Raw genomic sequence first — 25,087 nt, 5'->3', positions numbered from 1 at the left:
CAGACATGCCTGTCCACAACCATTGTTTTAAGCGATGGCGTACACAAAAGGGTACTCATATCTCTAGTCAGTCCAAATTGAAATTCAATGATATCAAGAATGACATATGTTAACGGACTCTAGCTATCAAAGTAAGAGCTGGGCAGATGCTGTGATTTTTCTTTTTTCTATTATAAGAATGCAGATAGAGAAACCTTGAGAAAAAAAATCACCGTAAAATAAAATCAAAGTAAAGCCTAAAAAGCTAGACAAACTAATAGAAGTGATTTTCTTTGATAAATGTTTGTGTAAAAAAAAAAAAAAAAACTCTTTCAAACATTTTGTCAAACACCAGTAGTGTCTTGGCATATAATGTAAAAGAAGAGAAATACCTAAGCAGCACCAAGGCCACTAGAGTCAGCCATGAACAACCGTTAGTTGGTGACGAACTATGGTGGGGGAGGAATGGACCAGTGGCGATGGATTGCGCTTGCGTAGTGGGTGATGAAAATATTTGAGGAAATTTGCACATAATTAGCCTGGGCAAAATCTAGAGTAATCGGTCTGGGCGAAATCGGCCAAGGAGGACAACGACGGACTAGTGTTGGTGGTCTGGTGGCGGTGGAGGTCTACTCGGCTTTGGTTTTGGACGCACAAGAGAAGGGCTAAGTTGAAGTCGAAAGCAGTTCTCTCAGCTGAAGTGTTTTGCAATTCCTATCCCATGCGCACGAGCCTAACATGATTGTAGTATGATTTCTGAGGTGGCAGCTTCTAAGTGGAGGGTTGTTATTCCTTGAAAATTAGACCGACCGCTTAGAAGCGGCTCTATAATTGTAAACCCAAGCACAAGAAAGCTAAAAGATGAGACACATAACAAAGATTTTGCTCGTTCTTCCCCACTCCACTTTACATGGACACAGACCGAAAAAATGACTAAATTACTGAGAAATCACCTCAAATAATAGTTGAATATGAATTAAGATCCTCAGTGACTCTGCAGTAGAGTTCTTAAAATCCTAACTTAATTATGCTAGCTCAAAATTTTGTTATCCTTTGTGATATACATGAATTAAATCCTATGAAATTTGAACTACGTAATTAACAATACCGGTTTAGAACTCCACCATAATCCTACCCCAAATAATTGCCTTTTTCATACAAACCACAAACAAAGTTGCAAGACAGCTAAAAGATATATGATTAAGCAAATGCCAAACCTAGTACTACTACATCCCAATCTCAGTTTTAGATTCAGAAATTGAGGTTACAGAGAGCGAAAAGGAGTGTGGAATGCCCTAGAAGGATCAATGTAAGCAGAAGATCATCATTATAGCATCCATTTTAGTGAACTCAGTATAGTATGACGCCGCATAGAAATTGGAGAGGAGGACGCCGCAGATCTTTGCCTGTGTGAGGAGGACGTCGACGGTTTGAGAGACTCGTGAGCCGTGGGAGATGGGCCATGGGGCCGTGGGCCTTGCGTCGTTGGGACTGCTACGGATTTGTGAGTCTATGACTCTACATGGGCGACAGGGTCGTGGGCGAAGAGTTATTGGGTTGAAGAGGCCAAAAAGGGTGGCATCACTATGAAGAGAACTGGGGGGGGGGGTGACGGTGTGGGTTAGGACTTAGGAAATGAAGTGTTTTGAGTTTTAGGATTTGAGAAGACAAAAAGAAAAAGAAAAAGAAAAAAAAACTCGGGGCGGGGGGGCGGGCGTGAGTTAGGAAAGGAAGGGTTAAAGTTTCTTGACTTTTAGGTCTAAGGGTATAAAGGTAAATCTCATTTTCTGAACGGGTCATAATGGGTTGACCCATTAGTGACCCGTTAAACAATCATGTCTTAACGGGTCAACTCGTTTTTACCCGAACCCTTTAAGACTAAACCCTAATCAGCTTTTATCATGTCGTGTTCGTGTTGGGTTAACGAGTCGTGTAACATATTGTCATCCCTAAAGTCTAGTTACATAAACAGAAATAGAATATTCAAGTAGTACCTTCTTCGGCTCAGTACATCACAAGCGAAGTGACATTTCTTTTCACAGTTAAAGCAGTCATGTTTGAACTTGTTCTTTTCGTGCTTGCCTCTCTCGATGCACTTGAAAGTTCCTGACTCTTTTTGCAAACGTCCAGTAATTACCCTAAGCTTTTTATTATTGCGCTTAGGTCTAACTGCCTTACGCGAGCCATATTTAGCCACATAGGATGAATGTTTAGGCTTAATAGCTTCTAGGTGCTCGGCATCAAGTTCCAAATGACGCGACACATCATCAAAGGTTTTGATGTTCTCATTGTGTGTCAAATTTTGGCTCATTGTTTTCCAAGACTTGGGTTGTGAGCATATCACCACTTGAACTTGTAACTCATTAGTCAGATTGTTTCCAGCCACTTTTTGTTCACGGATTATTGATGACATCGTTCTAAGATGCTGTTTTATCATGTGTTCAAAGTGCATCTTGTAAGAGTTAAACCTCATAGTTAGTCTGCGCAACCTCATGGCAGAAGATCCCTTGAACTTCACTTTCAATTCTTGCCACATACTTTGAGCAGTGTTGTACTCCTCGAACTTCACTTTCAGTGCTTGCCACATCGATCCTTCTTGAGTCAATTCTCAAAGGCCTCATGATCTTTTAGATTTTGCTCTAATTTCCCATTCTCAGGCTCAGTTAGGAAGTGAGTTAAGGTCTCCAATACCTCTTGCTCATTTAAGATATGTTGAATCTTATGATGTTAAATGTCATAATTTTCTCCCACCCAGTTTTTCTCATTTGTTGAAATTGGCAACATTACCTTTCGATGCCATTTCACTACAAAAAATGCACAAATTAGATATTACATGCACACCTAAAAAAAATTCCGCATTAATATAAGTTAAAGAGAAAAATAAATTGGACATGTCGCAAGATTGAAAATTCGCTAGGTTTCTTAATCATTTCTTGCGTCGCAATGCCTAATTATTAATTTTCAATTTAGTTTTTGTGCAATTTTAAATTGTATGAGTGACTAAAAAACTCAATTTAATTTCAACCATACTCCCACTAATTCTCACTTAAAAAAAATATTTGTAGGCCACAACAAAAATAAATAACCTTACTAATCCAGTGATAATTTCAAAAATCAATCAATATATGAAGAAATAATTATGCCAAAATAAATAAAAATAAAGTAGAAATTATTTTTTTTTCCACAATTAATTCATAAATAAAATAAGAACCCCACCTATCACCAAAGGAAGCAACAGCCTAATGGTATGCCTACCCCTTGGATCCCTTTAGTTCATGTGTACAAAACACATGAAGAACACTTGTTTTCCATTTTAATACAATAAATCTTACGGGTTGAGCCAGAAAATGGGTCATAAGCAAAAAAAAAAACTTCAAGCTTCTGCCAAAGTTAAAAGGCATTCTCGAGCTAGGCTAAAAAATAATAAGCCCAGATGCATTTTTTAAAAAAAATAACTGAATAAAACTAACCCAAGAGATAAAGCTAAAGGCAAATTTATAATTGAGAATTAAAGACATGAGCAAAGGAGTTAAGGACATAAATTAAGGTTGGGGGCACAAGGAAGGAAACTAAGTTTAGCGGCATAAAGATGGAAACTTAGGGTATGTTTGGATGTTAAGCTGAACTGAGCTGAGTTGAGTTTTTTTATGAATAATAGTGAGTTAAGTAGTGGAGGGAGTTATATGAGGCCCATCTAAATTGAGTTTAAAGTGTGTTTGGATGTTAAGATGAGTTTAATATTTTTTATGAAAAATTGAAAAAGGTTGTGGTTCCCACGTATAAAGATGTTTTAAGTTAAAAAAGGTTGTGGATCCCACGTGTAAGAAGGTTTTGAGTTTGGATGAGTTTAATAATTTGAGAGTTGGGTGTTTGAATATTAGACTTAGTTTAAAATTAGACTGAACTCAGATGAGATCAGTTGAATTTGGAAACTAAAAGCAGCTTTAGTTAGGGCACTAGGACAAAAACTAAGGGGGCTACAAGGATAGAAACTACAGTGGAGACCTAAGGTTGGAAGCATATGGGTAGACAAGGTAGAAACACAAAGGCATATATACATATATGCATAAAAACAGAGAGTAATAAAAAGGTTATTGACTAACCTTCTTCTAAAGGGGTTCCCCACAAACTTGAGGAAAGAAGTGTAAAAAGATGACCTATCTTAATCATCTCCAATAACTGAAACAGGTTTTAAAGAACTTCCAACTTCTTCCATGAGCTCTACACAAAAAGAAAAAAAAAAGCATGATAACTAAAACAATTTCAAAATATGATAATATAATATAGAGATAGTAAAAAAAAGGTGAATGAGGCTACATACATGTATCAAAGTTATTAAAATCATCCATTAAGAACATAGCTAATTTTATGCACAAATAAGGGTTTCTACTATAAGTGGAGATAAGCTATTGCAAAAATGATCAAGTACTTGACCTATTGTACTAAAAGCCTAACTCGGAGGCCACTGTAAATATCAAAACTGCAAGAACATCCCGTACAACTTTTGAAAGTATGCGGTATCTAATGAAGTTAACATTCCACAAAGTCAACAAGTCGAATTTAGCATCATCTTCTTCACATTTTTCAGACAAAGACCTCTCCACTTCGAATTTACTCTCCAAATAGTTTTTTTACTCCAAAGGTTTCTTAAATTGAGCCAATTTAAATGACCTCATATGTTTTACTCGACTAGTTGAACTTGTAGTACTAGTCCCTTCCTCACTCGCTTGATTGACTTATGGTTTGAACTTGTGCCCCCAGCATCACCTCCGTCATTTTCACAAGAACTATTGTATAAATAAGCCAAGGCATCTTTAACCCAGTCTACCAACATAACAACATATATTTCTTTGAAACAAAATTGAAGATATCGCAATTTATATCGAGTATCAAGAACCAACCCAACATACGACAAGAGATTCATTTTTTCAAAACTTCTCCACTACTTCTCAAATTTAGATTTCATATTATATGACATTGACCTCAAATTATGCAACCATTCCATACACTCCAAATTAATTACATCTTGAATTTTCGTTAGCTCTAAAAAAAGAATTGTAAGTGACATAATTGGCCCCGAGAAACACAAGGTTGCATCATAAAAAAGTTTAAGAAATTTTACAAACAACCTACTCTTAGCCCAATTATCCTTGGTTGTAGACCCTAACTCGGATGCCACTCCCTTTGTCAACTCATTAATATCATCATCATCATCTTCATTATCACCATATCTAACACTCTTATCATACCCTAATCTTCATCCTTTAACCATTGAAATTCTTATTGAAACATTTCAGCCCTATCCAACATCATAGGGTAGAGTAATAACGAGTTGCTACATTTAAGCATATGTGATTTTTACACGTAATATCCTCACTATCACAATATTGTTTAAATGTGCTTTACTTTTGTGGAGAAGATTTCACATACTTCACAGCCCTCTCTAATTCTTGCAATTAATTGATCTAATTCCTTTAACCCATCCCGAATAATCAATTTCAAGGTATGGGCATAACATCTCATATGCAAGAACTCATGTTCCAAAATCGTATACTTTCTATTCCTTATCTTTCTTTTGATATATGAAAATTTCTCATTATTTGAATTTGCATTATCGAGTGTAATTGTAAATATTTTAGGCATCCCTCATTCAATCAAATACATTTCAATTTTATTACCAAGTGTCTCACCCTTATGGTTTTCCACCTTACAAAAATCGATAAGTCTTTTGTGCATTTTCTAATCTTCATCAATAAAATGTGTGGTGAGACACATGTAGTTAAAATTTTACACGGATGTCCATGTATCCGTAGTTAGACAAATTCGCTACTACTTAAGAGCACTTTTCAACTTGTCTTTCTCTCTTAAATAAAATTTAAAAATATTTTTTGCAATCATTATACGTGATGGAATCCTAGCCCATCTAGGTTGCATAACAAGCATAAATCTCTTAAATACCTTCCATTCTACAAATCTAAAAGGCAGCTCATCAATAATTAACATTTCTACTAAAGCTTTTTTACAAGCTTCAATATTAAAAACAATAGGTATAAGCCCCTAGTAATAAAAAGTAGATAAAATATAATAATAAAATAATAAATAATAGTGAGGTATTGTAAGTTTGGCCTCTCTTTTAAGAGTATTGCATTGGCCTGAGAAAATATCAGTGAAAGTTAAACTTTAACTTTTTTTTTTATTTAAAATTCTTGTATTGGACTAGTTAAAGATATATTTGTAGACCTTTGAGCTACGATGATTAGTTTTGGAGAGGTTTGGATACATAAAACATCTCATCTTATATCATTATTATAATTTTTTTAAATTTTCATATAAAAATATAATAAACAATTCAACTGTTTCAAATTCTAAAATAAAACTAATACTAAAAAAATTATATTCTAACAATATTTTATTTAACTTTTAATAAAATATTTTATTTCATCTTATGAATATAAAATATTTCATCTCATTTTATCTAAATTGTATATCCAAACCTACAGTAAACTGTAGGACCAAATGTTTATCTTTTCCGTGCAACCGTCCCTCTCTCTTTCCCTCGCATTCCTCTTCCCTCTTCCTTGCGCTTCGCGATTCCTTCCGTTTCCCTCTTCTCTCTCTCCTGCGTTATTTGCCATAGCCCAATTCGTCGCCTTTGGCTCCCAAGCGCCACTGCACCACCACTCACAGAGGACCCAGCCGGCTGCTGGCCACTGTCATACCACAACATCCCCCTGTTTCATCGCAACTCACAACTCAGCCGCTTCCCATCGCAACTGGCGGTTGCTCTCGTTGGTCAAAACCACAAAGGTATAACTGGCACTTGGTTTTCTACAAATTCATGTGTTTTTTTTTCAGAAAACAAATTCATGTGTTCTAGATAATTATGTTTGTCTTGATTTTGGGAATATATGAACTTTGGGTTGAAATTGTTGATTTGTGTGGGCTGTTGTAATCGGTGGTTGGGAAAATTCTGGCTGTTTATTTGGAGTGTGGGATTTCGATAAATTGAGGGTTTTGGGTTTCGACATTAGGCTTGTCTCATATTTGCCATCGTATATTCTTAAATTATTTATTCATGAATTTCCTATAAAATAAAACTGAAAAAAATTAATATTATTAATTAATATACGAAATGTATTTATAAAATATTAATTTTTTTTTATAAAATATTATTAAAATAAATAATATTATATTATTATTTTAATTTTAAAATAGACTAATTTTAAATTAACCTGATCAAATAAAATTATAGTCAAAATTTAGACTTATTCCCGGAGCTTAAAGCAAAGGTTCAAAAGAGTTATCTTTGCTCAGGAAAAAAGCTCTCTTTGCGCGGCTTAGCGAAGATGGAAGAGGCAGCGAAAAAGGGAAGGGTGACCCCACTCGCGTCGCTGTTTCCGGTGGAGGAGGCCCATAAGGCTGTGAGGCGCGTGCATGAAACACTCTCAGAAAAGGAGGCCGAGCTAGATCAGTTCCGAGGCTTCATCTCCGACAACACCAACCTCATCAACCTCGTCCAAAAGCTCCCCGAAGGCCTCCATCACAATATCATGGCAAAGCACCCTTCTCTCTCTCTCTCTCTCTCTCTCTCTCTCTCTCACACACACACACACACACACACACACACAAACTTTTACCTCTCTTTAAAACTTACCTTCCTCTCAAATTTTGAACTTCCTTCATAGGTTCCTTTCGGGAAAGCGGCGTTTTTCCCAGGCCGTTTGATACACACAAATGAGTTTCTGGTAAAAATAAAAGTTCTAGTATTTTTATATTCCGTTTACTTGATTGAAGAAGAAAACAGATTTTGTGTTACTCAATATGATTTGTGTAATTTAGGTTCTTTTAGGAGAAGGTTACCATGTGGAAAGAACATCCAAACAGACCGTGGCGATTTTGAAAAGAAGAGGGAAAGCTTTGGAGTCCCAAGTTGAGTCTCTGAAGGCCACGATGCAGGACCTTAAGGCTGAGGCTTCCTTTTTTGGCATCACGGCTTCTGAAGCAGCGGTGTGTCTCTCTCTCACATTGTGTTATTTAGCTGCATGCTCTTTTATATATCAAATAAAAGGAAAAAAAAATCAAACTCATTTAGAAATATTAGTAACTCTTTTATCCAAGAAATTAAACTCAATTTAATTAATGATTCTGTAAAACCATCAGTCTCATAAGCTTAAGCGCTAGGAAATGAGTCGACAATATGTGTCAAGCTCATGGAAACGCTAAAACCAACAGATGGATTGAAATTTATGTATGGTGCGAATTGTTCGTGATTTAGAACCTAAAAGTGAAATGAGAGATAATGATGCATTGTTTTCTGTTTGGCATGCTTTGGATGACGATGTAAGTTAAAAATCTTAGAAGCTATTGAAAGCATATAGATGATGTTTGGGGCACATGATGGGCTATTATTTGAGATACACACGGCATCAACCCGTAATACATAAAACAAGTGGAAGTTTGTTATTGCACTTTGAATTGGATTATAAAGATTTGGTATGCTACTCAATTTTACTTCAATAGAGCTCTTGATTATGTGCATTCTCACACCTATGGTACTAGTTTCTTCAGGTCCTTTCAGTGGACATATATTCATAGAAAGATGGCTTTACTTTCAGTGTAGAAAAGGGATAAAGTAAGTGATAAATTGACCAGAATGTGGTTTTGAGCTATACTTGTGCTGTCGTCTAGATATATTCACTTGATATAGGATATTGTATAATAATAGTATTCAAGATTTTTTGGATTAATTAGTAGCATAATTTTTTTCTTTATCAGTAAACAAGAATTTTTATTGATGATAAATGAAGATAAGCCTGACCAAAGTACATGGGACATATACGAGAGTGATCGCTAAGCATTAGTGTCTAGTGATACAAGGAAGTCATTGAGATTCAATTAAAATCTATTACAAGCAACCGATGGAATAAAATTTTAAAATAGAGAACACTAAGCTTGTCAATTGTAGGGGTGAGCATCGACCTAGTTGAAGTTGGATTCCCCTAAATCCGACTCCGAATTTGACTTTGACTTGTGTAGGCTCCAATCCGACTTGTCAGAGTTGAGTTGGATTTGAGCTTTTTTTTTAGCTTCATCTTTAGTTCATTTTTAAAAAAGAATTTTTTGTGGGCTTTCAAATTTAAAATTTTCCAAGAATTAAAAACTAAAACTAAAGGCCGTTTTGGATATTTAGAATATCTCAGTATATTTGTTAATAGTAGTGAAATGATTTAAGTTAAGATATTCTATTAGGTTTTGGGAAAGGAGAGAAAAAAAAAAACTGAATAAAAATATTATAAAGTTAAAAAATTATTGGAATATAATTTTTTAATATAATTTTTGTTTTGAAATTTGAAAAATGAGTATCGTTTTTGTATTTTGTTTGGGAGTTTGAGAAAGTTGTAATAATTAGGTAATGATTAGATGAAAAAGTTGAAAAGTTGAAATTTTTTTTTTTTTTGATAAGTAAGAAGCAATTTTATTGATAAAGATAGGCATAGTCCAAGTACACCGGAGGTATACATATGAGTATACCAAATTAAGAACTAGAAATTGTTACAAGAAAATCATGGAAGCTGAGACCATTTAACTCTAACGCAATGGCCCACATAAATAAAGTCTTAAAAAAAAAAACTCCCTAAACTCCTCTGAGGAGTGTTCATGATCCTCAAAGAATCTATCATTCCTTTCACTCCAAATACACCAGAAAATACAAATAGGCGCTATCTTCCACACCGCTGCAATCTGTGGTGTCCTTGTGATCCCTCTCCAGCTAACTAATAGTTCCACCACCGTTCCTGGCATTACCCATGCAACTCCCAATCTGCTGAAGAAGTAAGTCCATACATCACTTACAAAATCACAATGTAATAGTAAATGATCTACTGTTTCTCTACTATTTCTGCACATACAGCACCAATCCGTAATTATGAGTCCACGCCTTCTTAGGTTGTCCATGGTTAATATCCTCCCTAAAGCTACTGGCCAAACAAAAAACGCAGCCTTGGGAGGTGCTTTACTCCTCCATATGTTCTTCCAAGGAAAATAGGGCCTACCTTGAGCTGTAAGAATGTCATAGAAAGAGCATACTGAAAATTTTCCGTTCTTTGAATGCCTCCATTCCATCCTGTCATCCGCTGGAACCTCGATAGTGATATTATATAGTAAGCTGAAAAAATCCACCAAATCACTCACTTCCCAATCTTGTGCCTCCCTAGTGAGATTAATCTGCCACTCCTGAGAACCTTGTCTAATCACCCTCACATCAGCCACAATAGCTTCCTTTTCTCTTGCTATTCTGAAAATGTTAGGATAAGCATTTTTAAAGGCCATATCTTCCACCCATACATCATTCTAAAAGCTGATTCTACTGCCCTCCCCCAAACACAGCCTAGTATTATTTGAGAAAGTCCCCCACCTTTGCCATATGTGCTTCCACAACCCAACACCATGAGCCCCCCTCCCCTCATTAGAACACCAACCCCCCCTTGCATACCATACTTCGCATCAATTACCCCTTTCCATAAAGCTTCCCTCTCATGATTATAACGCCACAACCATTTGCCTAATAGGGCCTTATTAAAGGATCTAACGTTGCGAACCCCCAACCCACCAGCACTCAAGGGAGTACACACTTTTTCCCATCCAACTAAGTGAAATTTAAACTCATCCCCTAGTCCACTCCACAAAAAGTCACGTTGGAGTTTCTCAATTCTGGATGCAATGCTTACCGTGAGGGGAAATAAAGACAAGAAATATGTGGGAAGGTTAGATAGCGTGCTCTTGATAAGTGTCAGCTTCCCCCCTTTCGATAAGTATAACCTTTTCCACCCGGCCAGCCTATGCTCTAATTTCTCTAACACCTCCTCCCAAATTGTCTTGGCTTTAAAATTTGCCCCTAACGGAAGACCAAGATACTTTAACGGCAACGAGGAGACCACACGTCCCAATAAGCTGGCCAACCAACTAAGATTTCTCACCGCACCCACCGCAACCATCTTCGTTTTAGCAAGATTGATCTTTAACCCGGATACCACTTCAAAACAAAGTAAGATAGCTTTTAGAGATTGAATATGTCCTGCATTATCCTCGCAAAACAGCAATGTATCATTAGCAAACAAAAGATGAGAGATAGTGATGGAGCCATGGTTAGAAGCCGCCGCTGAAAAACTTGAGAAAAAACCCCCCCCCCCTCTACAGCCGCCGACACCATTCTACTAAGTGCCTCAATCACGAGGACAAATAAGAGTGGTTAAAGTGAGTCATCTTGTTGTAGTCCTCGCGAACTATTAAAGAACCCACCGGATCACCATTTACCAAAACCGAGAAACGAGCCGTCGACACACAATGCATCATCCACCCCCTCCATCTTTCCCCGAATCCACATCGACCTAACAAATAAAACAAAAAATCCCAGTTGACGTGGTCATAGGCCTTTTCCATGTCCAGCTTACATAAAATACCTGGTACCCCCGACTTAAGCCTGTTGTCTAAGCATTCATTGGCTTTAAGAACTGAATCCAAGATTTGTCTACTTCTCACAAAGGCATTTTGAGACTTAGAAATGATCTTGTCCATCATTGTGCTCATCTTGTTGGCAAGTACCTTTGCTATTATCTTGTATATGCTGCCTATGAGACTAATTGGTCTGAAATCTTGCACCTCTATGGCACCCATCTTTTTAGGGACAAGTGCAATAAAAGTAGCGTTTAAACTTTTCTTGAATTTTCCAAATGAGAAAAATTCCTGAAACACCTGCATAACATCTCCTCCCACCACCTCCCAACAAGTCTGAAAAAATGCCATAGTAAAGCCGTTTGAACCCTGCACTTTGTCCTTGTTCATTTTTCTGACGACTAGTCGTACCTCTTCCTCTTCAAATGGTCTCTCCAACGAAGTCATGTTGTTTTGATCAATGGCCTCAAAAACTAGACCATCCACTTTTGGCCTCCATTCATAGGGTTCTGTCAACACTCGTTCAAAATGTACAGCAACGTGATCTTTAATTACGGCTTGATCTGAGGATATACCTTCATCTATAGTCATGGACTCTATGGCATTAAACCTCCTATGTGAGTTTGCAACTCGATGAAAGAACTTTGTACATCTATCCCCTTCCTTGAGCCACAAAGCTCTTGACTTTTGCCTCCACGATATCTCCTCCATTAATATCAACCTTTCTAACTCGGATAATACTTGGCCTTTGCGTTCATTCTCATCTTCAACACCCTCCAAACTTTGTAGTTCTTGTATGAGATTTTTTTTTGTAATATTACATTTCCAAAAGTCTGTTCATTCCATCTCTTTAAATCCACTTTCAAAGCTTTTAGTTTTCCGGCCAATATCTTGCTTGGAGTGCCCTCTAGTTGATATGAATTCCACCACTGCCTAACCAATTCCACAAACCCTTCCGTCTTTAACCACATATCCTCAAATTTAAAAGGTCTTCTCCCCCCTGGATTTCCTCCACAGTCTAACATTATAGGAAAATGATCAGAACATACCCGTGGAAGTCTCTTTTGACATACATCTGGAAATTGCGTTTCCCATGAGGGCGAAATGAGAAATCTGTCCAGCCTTGACCAAGCTTGGTTATTAGACCACGTAAAATCACCTCCCATAAGAGGAAGGTCCATAAGTTCTAGCTCAGATATTAAATCAGAAAATTCCACCATTGCATGATTATGTCTCCCCTCCCCGAAACTCTCGCTAGGAAATCTTGTCACATTAAAGTCTCCACCAATGCACTAAGGAACCTCCCAACAAGAACATAAGCCAGCCAGCTCATCCCAAAGCAAACACCTTTCGCAATCTAAGTTAGATCCATACACCCCAGCAAAGGCCCATACAAAGCCATCAACAGAATTTTTAAAGGAACACCCCACCGAGTATTCTCCTACAAATTCTTCAATATTCTCCACCACCCTTTGGTCCCATATAACCAATATACCAGCCGAAGCCCCCTACTAAGGTAAGTATGACCATCCTACATACTGACAACTCCAACTACTCCTTATTGTTCTTCTTGTAATAAGCTTCAATTTCGTTTCTTGCAAACAAATAATGTCCATCTTCCATTGTCTCAACAAGGATCTTATTCGGAGTTTGTTAATCTCATTCAACTCCCTTACATTCTATATCAGAATTTTTGGCTTCATTTAACAACCTTACCAGCCCTCCCTTTATTCCTACCACGACTTGCACTCCCCTCTTTACTGACATAATTAATAGTCCAATCCAGCCACTGCAGTTCTCTGTTTCTTTTTGGCCTTGCTTCCTGTTGATAATGACCTGCCTCAATGGCTATTAGCAATGCCCTAAACTGATCTGCATATCTCGCACACGAAATCCCCACACATCTCTGTAGTTCTTCTACCTTTTTCATAACCCAATCTGCAGGTAAAGGATGCATAATTCTTATCGGGGAGGGATCCTCCCCTGCAGGCTCTTCAACCTCGGGTTCAGCATTGAACAAAACTAAGGAGCCTTCACCTCCACCTTTTTCACTTGCAAACTCATTCACCAGTGCTCCCATATCTTCAGAATCAGCCCACTTCTCACTCTCCCTCAGCATGTTCTGTGTTGGCCTGACATTCTCAGGCTCTCCAAAAATCTGCAGCTCGTGTTATTTCACTAGCATTCTCCCTTACTACACCTCCTACCGTACTCCCCAAAAAATCCCCCTCTTCCATTTCCAGTGCCTGCGAAACCACCACAGACTCTATCGGGATCCTATTGTCTCCTTCTTCTTTCTCCGGTGACGGCAATAGCATCGACTCTGACGCACCACCAGACGACTCCCCCTGTGCCGGCGAAACTTTCTGTGTAGGTGGTGGCTCTGCCGTGTGCGTTGGTGCAGTCGTGCGACATCCTCCCGATACGCCGAAACCGATTCGGTTTTTAGGTTTCCAAACCCGATACGGGCCTCCTGCCACGTCCGGGCCTTCCAACACTCCCTTGCCCTTAAACACTCTTCCAACGGGCCTTGCACTTGACCCAAGCCCATCCCAGCCCACTCCATTTTGAATTAATGCTCCGCATCGTTTTGATCCCTGCCCCCTGCCCTCTACTCCGCACCGTTTCATCCCCTCCTCTTTATCCTCCTCTATATACCGAATTAAACCAGACATTTGCCTCTGCAACTCTCCCACTTGAGCATGCATCTCTACCAGCGCCCGAAGTACTTCTTCCTTATTTGGGCAAACAATTCCCCTGCCATCGTCCCCTCTACGCTGTACCTCTCCAGAGATAGGGACATCATGCATCCTAGTGTTAGCAGCAGACCTCGGTCTTGGTTTTTGCAGAGCCTCCTTATACGATTGCAACGAAGGTTGAGTTGCCGACGTCGTTGCCATCTTCATTGATGCCGGCCCAACGTGACAGCCTTCTCTGCCATCCTTCTTCAAAACTTCTACCATTTTCCTCCATTCCTTCCCCTCTCTACCTTCAGGTATGATAATACAGTTGCGTCGGCCCCTGTTTGTATTCTACCAGAGCCATGAAGACCCCTTGTGCATTAGAACTTCTCTGTGCTATATAGCTCCTGTCTCCTTCTCTGTGTGCCGAATAGAATCCCTTTCTCCCTAACTTCAAACAATCCTCTAGTGCTTTTGTGAACCACCATGCCGTGGCTAACTCCAAGTGAAGATTCTTTACCCACTTCCATCCCTTCTCAGTAATATGCACCCATCTTCCCTGCCTTACTACCTCAAAGTTCTTAAAATCAATACTAACAACATTCAACGTACCCATATCCTTCCCCATACTTACAGGAAAACACACACTCAGTCTCCCATAGACCACTTCATCAACCAGAGGTGAAATAGTGTACGGAGAGAAAATAGATGAGGAGAGAGAAAATCCTTCAGAAGTGGGTTGTCCACAATTGAAATTGAAAAGTGTTTTGTATTCTTAGATATTATCAAATATTTCCTTCTCAAACATCAATCAAATGAAATTGAAAAATGTTTTGTATTTGATTGATGTTTGAGAAGGAAATATTTGATAATATCTAAGAATACTTGAGAACAATTATGTTGCCAAACGAGCCCTAAATCATTCATTGCTGATTTACTTCAATTTTACTAAAAACATAACCAAAACTGCGAAACTAAGGCCCCATTTGGATTGCAAGATGGTCTCGTCTCATCTCAATATCCAAGTACCACAAAGACAAACACTTTTCTATTTTAAACCTTTAACTTTTTTATCTAATTATTACCTAATCATTAAAACTTTCCTAAACTTCCAAACAAAACATAAAAAAACAATCTAACTTTTTCAAATCTTAAAACAAAGGTAATATTAAAAAATTATATGCTAATAATATTTTAACTTTATAATATTTTTATTCAAATTTTTCTCTCATTTTCCATAACCCCATAAAACATCTTAACTCAAACCACTTCACTATTATTCACAAATTTTTCATTTCATCTCATCTCAACATCCAAATGAGGCCTAAATCATTCACTGTTGATTTAATACTAGTTAAAAAAAACATAACAAAAAACTAAATCATTCATTGATGATTTACTACAACTTACAAGTAAAACTTTTTTTTGATAAGTAAACAAATTTTATTGATCAAAGAATGGGCCCATGTATAGAAATCTAAAAAAAAAAAATAAGAGCATGCCCTTCACTACGTAGGCGCATTATAGACAAAAAAAATCATGAAGGTCCATGCCATTGAAGTCAACAACAATGACCAAGTACAAAGTGTTCTAAAGAATAAATCTTTTAGCTCCTCCTGCGAGCTCTCCTTGTCCTCAAATGTCCTGTCATTACGCTCCTGCCATAAATACCACATAATGCATATAGAGATCATCTTTCAGACAGCTTTAATCTGTTGCATGCCTCTTAGATTTGTCTAGCTAGCCAACATTTCCACCACTGTCTTCGGCATAACCCAAGACAAGTCTAATATCTTGAACACCTCATTCCATAATACCCGAGCTGTCTCACAATGTAGTAGAAGATGGTTTACAGACTCTCCATTCTCTGCACATGCAACACCAATCTACAATGATTATCCTTCGTTTTCCTCAAGTTTTCAGTTGTGAGAATCTTCCCCAACGAGGATGTCTACACAAAAAAAGCTGCTTTGGGAGGCGCCTTATGTCTCCAAAGCCTTCTCCATGGAAACTGAGTTTTGGGTTCTTGTGTGAGAGCCTTATAAAAAGCGCGAACTAAGAATACCCCTTTACCATCGGGTATCCACCACATTAAATCTTCTTGTTGAATGCTCAGTTTTATGGAGTACAAAAGGCTGTAAAAATCTTTAAAGCTGCTCATTTCCCAGTCTTGTGCCGCCCTAGTAAAGGTGATGTTCCAACGGATCTGCCCCCCTGATATCTCCAATTGTATTATTGATTGGTCCTTTTGGAGTATATGCCATGTGGTTTGGGTCTTCTATTGTGGCGTTACAAATTCGGCCAAAGTCTCGGGCAGTGTATGGACTTAACAAATGGGTTGGGCAGTTTAAGCAATCCAAATAATCTCTTTGGCTTGTCCATGTTTTCATGGGCCGTGTATTTAATAAATTCCAACTGGCCTAAACTTGAGTGCAAACTGAGTCCAACTCGTCCGATAAATACTTTCGAGCTTATAAAAATTTCTTGGGCCAATTACCAATTAAATAGATTCCACTTGGTCCATAAAAAATTAAATGGCTTAAACCAATTATTAAGCCCAATAAAATTCCATAGTCCACCATAATAAAATTTTGGGCTCGTGGCCTATTCAAAACTACTCGTTAAATCTCAAATTGGCTTCCCAAAAATATTAACCAAATAATCATGTCCAAAATCGTCAAGTAAACCTTAACGGGCCTTAAATAAACTTTTGGGCCTATGAGCCCAATTAAAATTCATAGACAACCTCAAAAAATTATAGCTCGTAGCTTACCCAATTTGCATTCGGGGCAACTCTCAAATTGCATCAATATAGAAGATAGTCCCAACATGTCTATGGTGGTGCATTTGGAGGGAGAGGAATGCAATAAGTTTTGTAGATAAAAAATGATCAATGGATGAGCTTAGAAACTTATTTTTCAATACTTTACTACATTGTTCGATTGTAATTGATTTTCATGGCATGACCTTCCATGAATTCCTTGTATCTCTAAAGTAGCTCACTTAGGCGTTGCTCTTGTATCTGTCATGTATACTTGGGCTCTTGCCTACACTTTGATCAATATATGTTTGTTTACTGATAAAAAAAAATATTATACTATAAAGCGCGTGCATAAAACACTAGAGAGAAGGGAATACATTTTGAACCAACAAAGGTTGAGGCGGGGATTAGTACCATTCACAAGAGTCAACAAAAGAGGCAAATTACGGTAAATAATATTATTTTAATATAAAAACAGATTAATTTAAATAATAAATATTTAAAAAATTTTATTAATTCATTATTTACATGTTTTATAGTGGGACCCTCATTTACATAAAAAATTATAACACTTTCATCTATTCTCCATTTCTTCACCATTCATCAAGAACTTCCCAACTTTTTCCATCCATACATCCCCCATAGAGTACACAAGATTGTAAAACTCAGTGAAAGCATCAACTTCCCAGTCTTGTGCGGTATGAAAAAAGGGACATTCCATTGGTGTAGAACACTGGATAGGTCTAGGAGATCTGTGATTGATGCTTCCTGCAACCTTGCAATTCCATAGATTTCAGGGTATGATTCCTTGGGGGCCTTGTTTCCACACCAAATATTAGCTAAAATTTAATTCTGGACCCATCACCCACCTCATGGCTAGTGTAACTGTAGAAAACTCCCAATCCTCTTCTTGTATGCTTCTATAGCCCCACTCCATGTGGTCTACTCACCTCATTCGAACATCAGCTGCCCCAAGTCCCACAGATTTTGAATCAATACCGGCTCTCCACAATGTCCCTTTCTATTAGGTATGTTCACAACCACTTTCCCAATAGAGCCCTATTAAAAACCACAGATTCTAAACTCCCAGCCCACCCCAGAGATTGGGGTGCATCCCTTGGACCATTGAATTTAAACTCATCATCCATGTGCCCCCATAGAAAATCCCCCTGTAGCTTCTCTATGTGATGGGCAACTTTTGTGGGAGTGGGAACGAAGATGAGAAATAGGCGGGCAAATTGGAAAGAGTACATTTTATCAAAGTAACCCTTCCGCCTTTAGATAAATACATCCTCTTTCAAATAGCCAATCTTCGTTCCTTTTTTTTTTTTTTTAATCACCCCATCCCAAATACTTTGACTTGAATGATGCACTCAATGGGAGACTCAGATATTTCATTGGTAAAGAAGAAACTTTGCACCCCAAAATGTGATCCATGTTCTCCACACCAGGAACATTTCCCACTGGAACCAAACTAGCAGAAAAATTATACAGGGACTCTAGCAAGACGTTGAAAACGGCCCATGATTTTGAGAATATTAATCTTTCTTTATGTAATTGATACATTTGTAGCCTACATGTTCGTGCATGTTGTCTGTGATTATGCTATGTGACTTAGAGTGTATAAGTGTCTGATGTGGCAACCCTTTTGCTAGTCAATCGTGCAATTATATAATTGTGGGCACCTACTTTTTTTAATTAACTGCATTATCTTTGTCTTACTGTTTTCTGAAAAAAACATAGCTTTGTTGATTTTTTTATGACATTGGCCATTGAATATTTACATATTAATAATGCCTTGTCTCTGACATCATATAGACTTGTATTTTATTTTCTGAAAAAACATAGCTTTGTTAGTTTTTTTTTTTTTTTTTTTTTTTTTTTTTTTTTATGACACTGGTCATTGAATATTTACACACTAATAATGCCTTCTCTCTAAGGTCAGAAACCTTTTTTTATATAATCTATTTTGTATTAATTGCTGTTATGCTTGATTCCCCTTGTCCCCCTTCATAGAAAAAATATTTTCTATCATTTCCTTATGTGCTACTTATCATATAATGTATTTGATGGCCCTAAGTACTTAAGAAATTGACCTGCTGGTATTGTCATTCATGCCTACAACAGGAAGGCCTTGTAGAGATAAGGGAAGATTACGTGGAGGAAAATTTTACTGAAAGGGAATCTCAATCAGGCAGGTTCTTGCCTCTTCTTGTTATCTATTAGTGGCTTGGTACTGAAACTGTTTAATTTTAAAAAGTATTGGAGGGCTTGATTACAATTTGGTAATAATAAACTTCGTGTTTTTTTTCTTTTGTTCTTTACGTTTGGTTGCTAACAACCCCTAAGGGTTGTCTCAAGTCGTAAAGGCCTAGGTTCTAAGGGTATGCTCCCCTAAGGTCTAAGGTTTCAATCTTGGGTGTAAACAATTTCTAGGGACCATGTCCTCCCATTGGTGAGAAGCCGGTGATTTACCTGATATGTGTGATGCATGAGTATTACATGGCTTTGGTAGTTCACTGGGTAAAAGAAATGTTGGATTTGTATGGTCTCCAGGGTTCCTCATCATTAAAAAAAAAAAAAAAAAAAACGTTTGTTTGCTGTATGATTTGAGTTGCGACAGTGGTCACTTCCTATACCCATCAAAACTCCGATTTAGCATATCCTTAGCAAACAAGACAAAAATAAATGATTGTTATGAAGCAGCCCAGGATCATTTTCCACAAGGTCTTACTATGATTACTCTAAAATTGCCCTTCCTAAAATGCTAGAAGATAAATCGCCCTTCTAGACATCATCCATCTAAGCCCAAACAAATTGAGGACAGCTTGCCATAATGCACTAGCTATGTTATAATGAAATATGAGATGATCCCCAACTCTCCATCCTGATTCCACATACAATGATATCTCTTTCTAAAATATTCTAGAGGATCTTCCCAACTGGAAATGTCCTAATAAGAAGGTAGCCCTTGAGGGAACTTTGGTCCAAATGGTTTTCCATGAAAAAGTACCATTGTTGTGAGGGGCTAGTGCATTATGAAAGGACTTGACTTGAAACACCACTCTCTTCGATATTCTCCAAGGGACCTTATCTTACCCACCCAAACTTAACCAAAGAGAATATAACCTATCATAGGAGGTATAGAAATCAACGTCCCAATTCTGAGCCATTTCTCCCATTGAGGAGAGCCATTTGAAATTTATATGTTGTTGGTCACCAATGCATTCTTCTCCCTACTAACGTTGAATAGATTTGGGAAAGCCCTTTTAAGAGGCTGATCGTTACATCATACATCATCCCAAAACTTTGTCTTGGTTTCATTCTCTACCATACATGTGATGCGCCTGGAAAACTCTCTCCAGACTCTTCGGATGTTTTTCCATAAACCAACCTTGTAACTCCCGTTCATTTTATTTAAGCAATAATCACCCATTTACTGCTATGCTTCATCTCTATCACCACTTTTTATAGGCCACTTCTATCATTGGCAATAACATCAGAGCCACTTCTCCAATAAAGCTCTATTGAAGTCCACACCTTAAGCCAACTCACCGGGTGGAATTTCATCTCCTCCCCCTTAGCACTCTGTTAGAACTCCCTTTTAGCTTCTCAATATAGTTAGGAAGCCCTACAGGGAGTGGAATAATGACATAAAGTATTTGGGCATGTTTGAGGGTGACCTTGATCAAAGTTATGCTGCCGCCCAAGATAAATATGACTTCTTCCCTCTAGCCAATCAATCTTCTAATTTCTCCAAAATACCCTCTCTTATATCATCTTTGCCTTAAAATAAGCTCAGCTGGCCGATCTATGTCATCCAAACAAAGACACCCAATATTCCAAGATACTAGCCTGACTGTAATTGTCATCCACATTACCAACTGGTAGTAACTCGGATTCAGCCAAGTTAATCTTCACATCTTAGACTACTTCAAAATAAAGAAACAAGCAAGGCAAGTGCTCAAGATTTGCTTTACAAAAAATCAGTGTGTCATCTGCAAATAAAATATGAGATGAGTAATCCCTCCTCATTTTGTGTCCCTATTGGGAGCTGGAATGATGGCCTTCTTCCACTAATGCTAAATCATCGTATTAAGGGTCATCATAATCATTAAAAAAAAGGGTTATCATAATCATGACAAACAGCAAGGGAGACAGTGGATCACCCTGTCGCAATCCATCTGAGCTGTCAAAAAATCCAGTGGAGAGCCATTCACCAAGACTGTGAAGAGCAGAGATACATTGAGTTATCCAACCAAACTACTCCCAAAACTGCACCTCCTCGAGACTGAAGATCTCAAGGCATTATTTCTCATTAGTTTGCTGGTGGACGACAGTCAACCTTTGCCTTTCGAGCTTTACTTTCCAGGACTTTCTTGCTCTTCTCTCTCTCTCTCTCTCTCTCTATATATATATATATATATATATATATACATATATCTAATTAGTGTATTTGCTGTGTACCATCAGTGTAATTTCATTATGCCTCTCACGTCTTGGTCATCATAAAAGCATCTATCTAATAAAAAAAATTCCCAGGCCCTCCCAAGATCTTAATTGCCAAAAGTTATAAATTTACGGAATATTGTATATGCTCTAGAGGTTTGATTTATCATTGCATTAATGTTATTTACATAAGCAAGTGTATAATTGAACTAGTCAATAATTTTCATGTCCAGGCCTGCTCGTAGTTTTATATGAATGAGCACTATTGTGAAGCCTACGTGCACTTATGAAGTCAAATCTACTTTTTCAGGTCCACCAAAAGAACATCCTCCTAGTTTTTCTGAAGCAGATAAGGTGAAAGTTGCAGTTGAAGATGAAGAATATTCTCGTATGATGTCCAGGTTGGATGAACTTGAGAAAGCAGAACTTGAAGCTGAATATGGCAACGAGAGGCATGAAGACATTGGAAATGTTGCAGTTAGCGATGAAGAATATGCTCGTATGATGTCCAGGTTGGATGAACTTGAGAAAGAAGAACATGAAGCTGAATTTTTCAACGAGAGGGATGAAGACAATGCAAAACTTGCAGTTAACGATGAAGAATATGCTCGTATGATTGCCAGGTTGGATGAAATTGAAAAAAAACCGGAAACTGAACGCGACAATGAGAGGGATGAAGATGAGAAAATTAAAGCTAATTTTGATCGGTCATCAGATCAGACATCTCTTGATAAAATTAACAGATTCTCAGAGGTAATATTTTGATTAGTTTGTTAAGATTTTGGCTAGAGATGTTGAAAGATGATTTCAAACACATTGGATTTTGTCACTGATCAAGTAGGAGTATCAGTCTAGAAAATTGTTGGAACAGACGAAAGATAAAAAGTCCGCCACTGAAGAGACTCTAAGCAAGCGTGATACTCGGAAAGATTTGACTGATCAGCTAAATGTAAGATAGCCATCTGATACTCGTTCCCGGTGCTATTGTTTGTTTAACAGTTTCAGGTACTGATAGCATATTTCTTTTCAATAATCTGCAGTGCACAGGTTTGACAGTGCAATCTAGACCCGAAGGTTAGTTTATAACATTTCTTTCTTGTTGGTCTTTATCTTTTCTTTCTTGAATAGCAGTTTCGTTTCTAGATCTTTGATACACTACTAGTCACACCTCACTTCTTCTGCCCAGTGTTATATGCCAGAGACTGATGGTAATTCCCTCTCCCCTTTTTCCTCTGATGGTATAAAATTTTGATGGGAGGAGCTCCTAACTAATTGTGAATCCATAAAGTCTATATTAATCTTTGACTGTCATAATGACACTTTCAGTGACGAGTAGGATTGATGAGCTTGCCACTTGGGCTAAATTTTTTATCGACTTGTCATTTCTGCTAAAATTGATTTCTATATCATGCTTGATCAGAAGAAATGTCGCATGGTAAAGGTTTGGTACAAAGTATAATGAAGTCCACTTCGCTTGAGAAGGCTTTGGTGCTTCCTGAAGTGAAGGAGAATGTTCAAGCAGCATCTTCATCGAGAAGTGAGGTATATCCATGTCCTGATTCCAAACTGCACAGAACTCTTGCTGCTCTTTGGTGTTGGCATATCTATTACCCTCCAAACGGCATGCAAGTAGCATTATAATTATATTACTCTGGGTATCTGATGTTGTGCTTAGGTAGAAGCCACCAATGCTTTTTTGCAAACGTGTATATATATTTCTTTTTCCATTGGTGCTCCGTTGGTAGATGATTATCCTTGTCATTTCTTCTAGAGCTCATTTTTGGAAGGCATGAGTTTCATAATCTTGATTATTTTTCGAGCATACTCAAGAAGGTTGTCTTTTAAACTTTTGATGCTTTTGGTGCCAATGAATAACATCATTTTATCGTTACTCTACCTATACAGAATGTCGTTAGAGAAGAATTGAACTCTCCAATGGCAAGGCAATCATTTTGAGCTTGATTATTATTATTTTGATTGGCACCGGGTGTCTAGGAATAGCGTCCCGACTAATCCTGGGGGTGCACAGGCCCTCGGCAAGGAGTGGAGTTTCCCACAAGTGGATCTCGGGTAATTCAAGGGGATTATCCCCCAGTCCAATAGCCCCTAGAGATTGTTTGCATCCAAGGGAATTTGAACCTAGACCTGGAGAGAGCATACCCCCAAGCCCAAAGCCTTTACCGCTTGAGCCAACCCCTAGGGGCTATTGGAATGATGTTACTTTGTATGAATAAACCAAAAGGCACAGATCATTTCGTAAGACATCTAATAATCCCATATCGTTTACACTAAACGTCCATTTTAGCATATGTAGTTGCTCCGAAGTATAAATATTTTTAGAAGGATCCACTTGTAATGCTTTTCAATATTTGTTTTGTTTTTTTAATTCTCCCCATCTGCTGTTCTTTAGGGTATTCTAAACTGGTTAGGGTTTCTGAGTTTTAGAAGCATGACTTGGGATTTTTCTTGGTAAATTCCGTAACCTAGGAAAATTGCTTTTTCCCCATTTTAAACACCATAAAATTAAATTCTGTTGTGGCATCTGTGAAAGCTATGAAAAATGGTGGCTGATTACAGCTATTTCTCATATCATTCAATTAGTGCATCTTAAAAGAATGAATCCATAGCTCTCCCCATTAGTGACAAGTGCTAATATTTTAATATGGTGTACACGTGCATGCTTACAAACTCATGTACAAACTTTAAATAGATTCAATAGTGCGTGGCCTGTAAGCAGCCTTTGTTTTACAGGCTCCTCCCCAGGATTCAAAACCGGGATTTGATAGTCGCAAGGTATGTCTCTTGTCAATTGGCTGAAATGAACATTAGCTAGTACCTATTTCAGCCTCCGCCAATTATTTATAAGCATACAATTTTTACAGGCTTTTACAGGTTCCATTATAGAGCGCGCACACAATATACACACAAGTTCAAGTCAACGGGCTGCGACTTCATCACAGGTAGACTCACTGATTCTTAATATGTTTTATCAAGTGTGGTGTTTAGTAGCCTGTCCATTGATGTTGAACAAAATTGTTTGACCATTGCAGTCTACCGGTTCCCAACCTTCAAAGCCAGTGTCCAGATTCAAGATGCAGAGAAGATAGCTGCCGCTGTCGTCAGAAATCTGCAGACACCCCTGGCAGATTAGGTGATTTTTGGAATCTGGAGGTGGGATCAAAACGCCCCCAAGCATGTGCCATGTGGGGATCAGCCTGGTGTAGATGCCGAGGTTGACTAAAAAGTCTTAAATTACAAGATTTAGTTTGCAAAAGGCACATGCTCTACTACCTTAGCATAGGAACATTGCATGTGCAATATGGTTAAAGAGGGTGTGCAGGTACAGGGAAATATCAGTGTCCATCCTAGCATAGACGTGAACTTGCATGTCTTTTGTTTCGAGCTAAGTTTCAGCCAGTTAGCATGATTTGCTGCTGCAGCATGTACGAAACTAAACACTTGCAATAGATGGGAAAGATGAACCGGGAGAGTCTCCATTTCCAAGCTTTTTTGTTCCTGTTAATATGAAATTAATCAGTACTATAACGATTAGAATGTCAAGTTGCTTAAGGTCAACCAAACTCTCCAACTTAGCCTCCAATATGGCTTTCTAAACATCAGTTTCAGGCAAGTCAATCTCTTTCACTTGATCAGTTAGCTGTTCAAAGCTCCGCACAGCTTACCACTTCGATTGTGAGAAAAATTGGAAGTAATTCTTTGGAAAAAGTGATTAGCGTTGCCTGAAGTTGCATTTCTCGAAGGCTTC

At 37.9% G+C, this 25,087-nt stretch overlaps 1 protein-coding gene across 2 annotated transcripts; it reads left to right on the top strand.

Annotated features, from left to right (window-relative positions):
- Positions 1 to 7,269: 7,269 nt before the first annotated feature.
- LOC121250176 (RNA polymerase II subunit 5-mediating protein homolog) lies at positions 7,270 to 24,882 on the top strand. Of its 2 annotated transcripts, none has more exons than XM_041149170.1 (12): positions 7,270 to 7,532; positions 7,665 to 7,724; positions 7,819 to 7,986; positions 19,000 to 19,066; positions 21,632 to 22,074; positions 22,172 to 22,270; positions 22,362 to 22,395; positions 22,745 to 22,863; positions 23,309 to 23,391; positions 24,073 to 24,114; positions 24,204 to 24,281; positions 24,372 to 24,882. In XM_041149170.1, exons 1-11 carry the CDS (start codon positions 7,326 to 7,328, stop codon positions 24,223 to 24,225), a joined length of 1,344 nt encoding a protein of 447 aa, XP_041005104.1. In that variant the 5' UTR covers positions 7,270 to 7,325; the 3' UTR covers positions 24,226 to 24,281; positions 24,372 to 24,882. The 2 variants fall into 2 exon arrangements, with proteins under 2 accessions (XP_041005104.1, XP_041005103.1); XM_041149169.1 differs by having other exon boundaries at positions 22,742 to 22,863.
- Positions 24,883 to 25,087: the final 205 nt, after the last annotated feature.

Source organism: Juglans microcarpa x Juglans regia, chromosome 2D (assembly GCF_004785595.1).
Source record: "Juglans microcarpa x Juglans regia isolate MS1-56 chromosome 2D, Jm3101_v1.0, whole genome shotgun sequence".
NCBI classification, from domain to species: domain Eukaryota; kingdom Viridiplantae; phylum Streptophyta; class Magnoliopsida; order Fagales; family Juglandaceae; genus Juglans; species Juglans microcarpa x Juglans regia.
Note: the sequence above shows the minus strand (reverse complement) of the source record. Positions and strands in the feature narration are given on the sequence as shown.

What these genes read in the sequence shown, in the direction of transcription:
- LOC121250176 (XM_041149169.1), top strand. Translation starts at nt 7,326, where the DNA reads ATGGAAGAGGCAGCGAAAAAGGGAAGGGTGACCCCACTCGCGTCGCTG. An exon ending in ATTTGACTGATCAGCTAAAT is followed by an intron (nt 22,271 to 22,361) that starts GTAAGATAGCCA and finishes AATAATCTGCAG; the next exon opens with TGCACAGGTTTGACAGTGCA. An exon ending in TTCCCACAAGTGGATCTCGG is followed by an intron (nt 23,392 to 24,072) that starts GTAATTCAAGGG and finishes TTTGTTTTACAG; the next exon opens with GCTCCTCCCCAGGATTCAAA.